The sequence below is a fragment of the Tuber melanosporum genome (genome assembly GCF_000151645.1).
Source record: "Tuber melanosporum whole genome shotgun sequence assembly, scaffold_113, strain Mel28".
Classification (NCBI taxonomy): Eukaryota; Fungi; Ascomycota; class Pezizomycetes; order Pezizales; family Tuberaceae; genus Tuber; species Tuber melanosporum.
The window spans coordinates 171,345-177,344 of NW_003298770.1; the positions used below are offsets into that span (position 1 = coordinate 171,345).

At 48.9% G+C, this 6,000-nt stretch overlaps 2 protein-coding genes; one reads left to right on the forward strand and one right to left on the reverse strand.

Moving 5' to 3' along the window:
• Positions 1–22: 22 nt before the first annotated feature.
• Positions 23–2,562, reverse strand: GSTUM_00001591001 (uncharacterized protein). XM_002835694.2 has 1 exon: positions 23–2,562. Exon 1 carries the CDS (start codon positions 2,013–2,015, stop codon positions 882–884), a length of 1,134 nt encoding a protein of 377 aa, XP_002835740.1. The 5' UTR covers positions 2,016–2,562; the 3' UTR covers positions 23–881.
• A 1,274-nt stretch (positions 2,563–3,836) lies between these two features.
• Positions 3,837–6,000, forward strand: part of GSTUM_00001592001 (uncharacterized protein) — a 4,607-nt gene continuing 2,443 nt past the window's right edge. The window contains exons 1-3 of the mRNA XM_002835695.2: positions 3,837–4,263; positions 4,407–5,793; positions 5,872–6,000. The exon at positions 5,872–6,000 is cut by the window's right edge and continues 1,703 nt beyond it. Coding sequence (XP_002835741.1) covers positions 4,063–4,263; positions 4,407–5,793; positions 5,872–6,000 — 1,717 coding nt within the window. The 5' untranslated portion in view covers positions 3,837–4,062.

Below are 6,000 nucleotides of genomic sequence, written 5' to 3' on the forward strand. Positions count from 1 at the left end.
CATACCTACGTGCCCAGAAGGGTCAGGAAAAATTGTCATTAAATTTTCATCAAGTTCCCTTTTCACAGACACAACAATCACAACCCCTCACTCGTCGGACCTCCTTCGGCGTTTTCCACATATGTAGCACAACCGCCCCTGGAAGTGAAAAAGAAATAAAATCAAGTGCTCGTCTCCCCCACCCTCAATAAATTCGTTGAGTGCCTAGAGGGGGGATACCGGTACCAGTATGGTATGGTATCGGCCATTCCGTCCATCACATGCTCGCTCAGTGCAATATGCTGCAGTTCTAGTAATCGCTCAACTTTTCAAAAATTGTGTCAAATTGACAATAGAAAATGTAATATGGTTGATAATAATACAGCACTTGAAATTCCGAGAGTGTAGAAGCATTGTACAAATACATAAGCTACCGTACCGCAAATTCAATGTGACGGTGCGATACGAAGGAACATAAAAAACTAAAAAACGCCCTGCGCCCGACTTACATATTTTTCCCCCGAGAAAAGAAAAAATGGCCGATTTGGGATGATGATAATGGTGAAGTGTATGGTGGGGAAAAAATAGACATGCTGTGATGATCAGAGAAAATGTGGTAGAGAAGGGGGGGGATATGAGAAAAGGGGAGTAGAAGTAAAAGGAAGCCAGTATCTGGCAAATGCCTGACCTGAACCTGGCTTGCGGCAGGCAGGCGGCAGAAACTCAAATCCCCCGATGAAATAAACGAAAAAAAAAAAAATAAAAAAAAGAGAAGAAAAATAAAAGCCAACGAGATTGTCGTGATTTACTGTAGATGCGAGGCTGAGAAGAGAACCATCCCCCTCAGAAAAAAAAGGGAAAGGAAAGAAGGTGACGCGGGGAAGATTGGTAAACGGGTTTGTTCACTCATCCTCATCCATCATTTCAAGAAAAGCAATTTCGGTCTGTAATAGCCGTTCAAATTCCTCCCTGGAAATCCCCACACTCTTTGACAATCTGTACAGGCTCTTGATGCTGGTGGAGATGTGTTGTTTAACGCCCATTTCTGCCTGCATGGTCAGACCAGCCGCCTCCTCTAATTTGCCGACAGAGCTCTCCGCCGAGGAAGACGATGGCCCGGCAGAAACCGGGCAGGGCGCATGTGTCACGACTCCTGCCAGTGCTTCTTTATCAATTAGGAAGGAAGCCGACATAGCAGTAGGCGGTGTAGAAGAAACAGTTGTAGGGGAATGTGATGATGAATGCTGCATGGTGAGAGGATTAGTGTATCGTGAGTACTCCAGAGGCGAGTTTGCTGATGAGTCCTCTGGTTCCATAGCGGGTTGAGTGTGGTCATATTGTGAATAGTAATCATCGTCCGCCATTTGGTCCACTTTTTGAGGCAACATGGGGCTCCGAGCAGGGGTGCGATCATACATATCCCAGTAGCCGTCATCATCGTCGTCGTTATCGGCTCTTAGGGCATCATTTGCATATGATGGGATAGGGTTAGTCACTGGTAACACAGGCTTTGCGGATCTGCTGTAGAACGCTTCGTCCGCTTCACGAACGGTTGGGCACCATTCGGTTTGCTCGGAATCTGATGAGAGATGCAAGTCCATGATTCTCCACCCATCATCTTCACCGTCTGGGTCGTTGGTAATCCATAGGTAGACCGCTTCAATACCACGTTCCGGAAGCTGAACGCATGCCTTTATCGTTTCCTTATCCAGTTGTTGGAACCCTTTGAAATCTATTTCGCCTAACTCTAATTCGCCGGAGGCTGGGTGTGGTGCAAAATCCTGCGTAGCGAGGTGTGCCGAGAGCATAGGGCCCGCAGTGGAAGACCAGGTTAAAAGTGAAAGCCAGGTCTCCTCTACGGAAGGAGTTGAACTTGGAGGCACCCTCAGTAACCGGAGGCGTTGCCGCAGGATTGGTGAAAGTAGAGGATAAAGTGATGGTGGAGGCTGTGGAGAGGTAAACGCAATTAGGATGTGGGCGAGAAGAGGAGGGAGAAGCTCCAGGAGCGCTGGCGGAGGAGGAGTAGTGTTGGCCATTATGGTAACTGATTTTTATGATATCCAAGTGAAGACCTGTGTGGTGCGGGAAAGAGGGGGTGAAGAAAGTTTGGGCGTTTGATGGGTTCTGCTTTTAAACAAATATCTGGAAGGCAACCTGGTCAGACTTCAGAGGCATGAAAATTGATTCGCTCCCGCTCGCCTACTCTATCAAGCTCGAGACTGGCCGCTGACGGAGATATGGAGAGGGCGAAGTGGTAACAAAGTGACCTGGCGGGGCGTCGGGCTAACACAGTGGATAGTCCGACGCAATACTAAGTTATGGACTAAGGACCTTCGCCGCGCTGCGCCACTAGAACGAGCTCGTGGGAGAAACGGAGTGGGGGATAATATTGAGAGTCCGAAGTTAGGCGATTTCACAAATTGGGGAGGACGGATGTATTGCTCATGGTCCTTGGAGGTCAAATTGATGCGGATGCCTATGGTACTTTCCGAGGGGGTTGCAATCTTGCCGAGGAATGCGAGACTTTCAGTCAAGTCGGAACAATAATTGTGTAGGATGTAGGAGTGGGAACAAGAGGACTCTAATAGCCGACTGAGGATTTGGGGGGTTGTGGGCCTTATGGTGGGGAGGGGTCGTTTTACGGGGGAGGGAGTCCGGACGGATGGAGAGGGAGGAGGCGTGCAAATGAAGTTCGGGGGAACGGAACCCCAGTTGTGTCTACTCGAGTACGGAGTATGACCCCAGTGAAGAGTTAATGTGGGACATGGGTCTTCTGTCTGGGAAAGTTTGAAGTGTTCGGTTGCCCAACTGCCCAGTGCTCACTATTCCCGTTATCGATTAGGTATCATACTGTACAGTCCATCAGATGATTGCAGAATCCCGTATTTGAACTGTTGAGTTCGATGTTAAAGCATTTCAGGATCCAGTGTGGGTGGGTTTGAGGAAACAGAGAGGCTGTCGGACCTGGTCATGTCTCCATAAAGCATCACACTCAGAGTCCGTTGGACGGCTAGACACAGGTTGAGTGACCCCGCCTCCTTGCCCCCCTCACCATCGGAGACATAAGCCAAAAAGAAAACATGAAAAAAGAGAATCCCCCTCTAGCTTTGTAGGCACCTACCGCTATGATCTCGTTGGCGACAGACCATTGTTGACTTGCTTACATAAGGGAACCTCTAGCTGGCTGTCGTCTACTAATTTGTTGTTTTAGGACATCCGTATATTATATTTTGGACTTCATTGTTAAAAAGAGAAGCTGGAGAGGCATGATACCGGTATTGCAACTTTTAAAACAGCAATTGACAATCTGGGCGAGGCATCTGCGGTTACTTACTGCTGCTTACTAAGCCTTTCATCAAGACTTTTGAATACCGGTACGATACTGCTCGAGTATCATCCTGAGTGTAAACAAAAATGAGTAATGACAATGATATTATATGTATTTTAATAAAAGCAGCTACTGCCGGTATGATACTGTATATGAAAAGTTTTCTCCAGCAAAAACCAAATCAAAAGTAAACGCCCATCATCCAATAATAGTTGAAATAATCTGTGGCTCGAGAACAAGTTATGATACAAGTTAGACTACCGGTATAGGTTAGTCTACCGGTACGGTCCCGGTCTGCCTGTGGCTAGACCTTTTATGGCTTGTGCTTAGTTGGACGAGAGGGGGAGGCCCTCCAATCTCTCCCTAAACCAACGCATTGATTAGCTAATAATTATGTTTCCTGCAGCGTGGAACTGGCGACCGTGTGCTTCCATCCCAGAACTTGAAGTGTGATATTTTAAAGGGGTTTTGCGGGTGTTTAGGTCACGCCTGTTTGGCCCTTTTCTATTTTTTTTTTAACGGCGTTCGAGTTGCCTGTGAATTTCACTCGTTCCCTGGTCGATCGGGGGAGCCCTCCGCCCCCCGAAACATCAGCTATCCGGCTGGTTGCAACCAACAACATTCGTCGCCCCTCCTATTCCTCAGCCAACCTCCTCCGCTATCCCCATCCTTCGCATTTGTACCTTGCCTAGCATTCTTTTCCTTCATTTTTTCCCCCTTCATCTCAAATCTACTACCTTCACAAACGAATCAAAATGACATCTCCATTCCTGGGGGTGTATACCGCTGTGTACGCGTATACTCCCCGAGATGATCAGGAGTTGACCTTGGAAGAGGGCGATCTGCTATATATCCTTGAGAAATCATCTGACGACGATTGGTGGAAGGCCAAGAAAAAGAGTACAGGAGAGGAGGAGGAGCCCATAGGTCTCGTGCCTGTCACTTACATTGAGGAGGTAAGGACCTTTTACTGCTGCACCCTATTGTGGGGTACCCATGCTTGGCTGGGTATGGCTTGTTGCCGGGCAAAATTCTGGAGTACCGTAGCGCCACTTCATGGAGAAGTTATAGAGCTAAAATTGTCTTCATTGTTTCCTAGGCCGACCCTGTTGGTAAATCCAAAGCACTCTACAGCTATACTCGACAAACCGACGAAGAGGTGTCCTTCGCTGAAGATGCTACCCTCGATGTTTATGACGATGTTTCGGATCCAGACTGGGCTCTTGTAGGATACAACGGTGAATTCGGGTTTGCACCGACCAATTACATTGAAAAAATTGGAGCTGGTGAGAGTAATCCACCTGCTTCTCCTACTGCCGTTTCGCCGCCTTCACCTATTCAGGCGCCGGCTGCTACGAGCAAACATGTTTCCTTCTCATCACCGCCAAGGGAAGACACACCGCCCCCACCGACTCCTCCGAGGCCCCAATCTCAAGAGTACTCACCAACTCAATCACCGGCTGCGAATGTTGCCACTGTTATGCACCAGCGAATTCCTCAGCATTCGGTTTCCTCTCCAAGGTCTCCTACTTCAGGAATGGCTTCACCTACTGGCTCAGCACCTCGATCATATAAGGACCGAAACCAGGAGCGGAGTCACGAGCCAAGCCATGATCGAAGCCGTGAACAAAGGTCGAAACAAGAGCAGAAATATATACACGACTTGTCGGATTCTGAAGACGGGGATGGGCCACGAATACCCTTCCGGCGGCCGGGTCAACCTCGTCATGGTGTTGAAGGCGGACATAGCCATGGGCGTGATTCGCCCCCGATTCCTCCTGGTTTCCAAACCTATCCAGTACAAGAGGTTGACTCCAGGAAGAAACGTGCTGCAACCCTTGGCTTAGGTCCTACGCGGATCATTCTCCTCCCTGACAAGAGCACCCGCCCTAAGGAGGAATGGAGCGTCGAAAATCTTAAGGGCTATAATGTGGAGGGAAAACATGTATTCCTTGAATTGGAAAAGCCAAGCCGTTCACTAGATCTCCACGCAGGATCTAAAGACACAGCAGAGCAGATCGTATCCGCCCTGTCCGAGATTCGGGGCGCTGTGAAAGCTGCAGGAATAAGTGAGGTCTTTGCTGCTGCTTCCGGAGGGGGTAAACGGAATGATATAGGAACTGTGCTCTGTGATTTTGCAGCTCAAGGAGAAGACGAAGTTTCGGTGACCACTGGTGACGAGGTTCTGATTTTGGACGAGTCGAACGATGAATGGTGGCTGGTTCGGAGGCAGGTTAACGGGCTGGAAGGCGTTGTGCCAGCTAGTTTCATTGAGAGGGGCCGGAGCAAGGTTGTTACCCCAGGTATCATGGCTTCGCCAAGCGACCCGAAGGAGCGAATTAAGATGCAGGAACACGGTGGGGATCCTAGGGCTAGCGGAATACCTCAGAGGACAAGTAGTTTGGCTGGAAGTCATTCAAGGGATGATAGAAGGAGGAGGAGACCCGATAGCATTGCATCAGATCAAGCCGGTTCTGGGAAACAGAGTATGCCCCAGCCTAATCGTTCTCGTTACAGAGAGGCGGGCCCATGGGCAGCGATCTTACTAACAGCTACAATCACAGAACCAGATAGTTCGCGGATCCGTCAATGGACTGATCGTACTGGGAACTTTAAAGTCGAAGCTCAATTTATTGGATGCAAGGATGGGAGGACTGGGGCGATACAAGTTGCTTGTAGAAGAGGTATAACCC

Excerpts from the sequence above, each read along its gene's own strand:
- GSTUM_00001591001 (XM_002835694.2), bottom strand. The coding sequence starts at position 2,015 with ATGGCCAACACTACTCCTCCTCCGCCAGCGCTCCTGGAGCTTCTCCCT.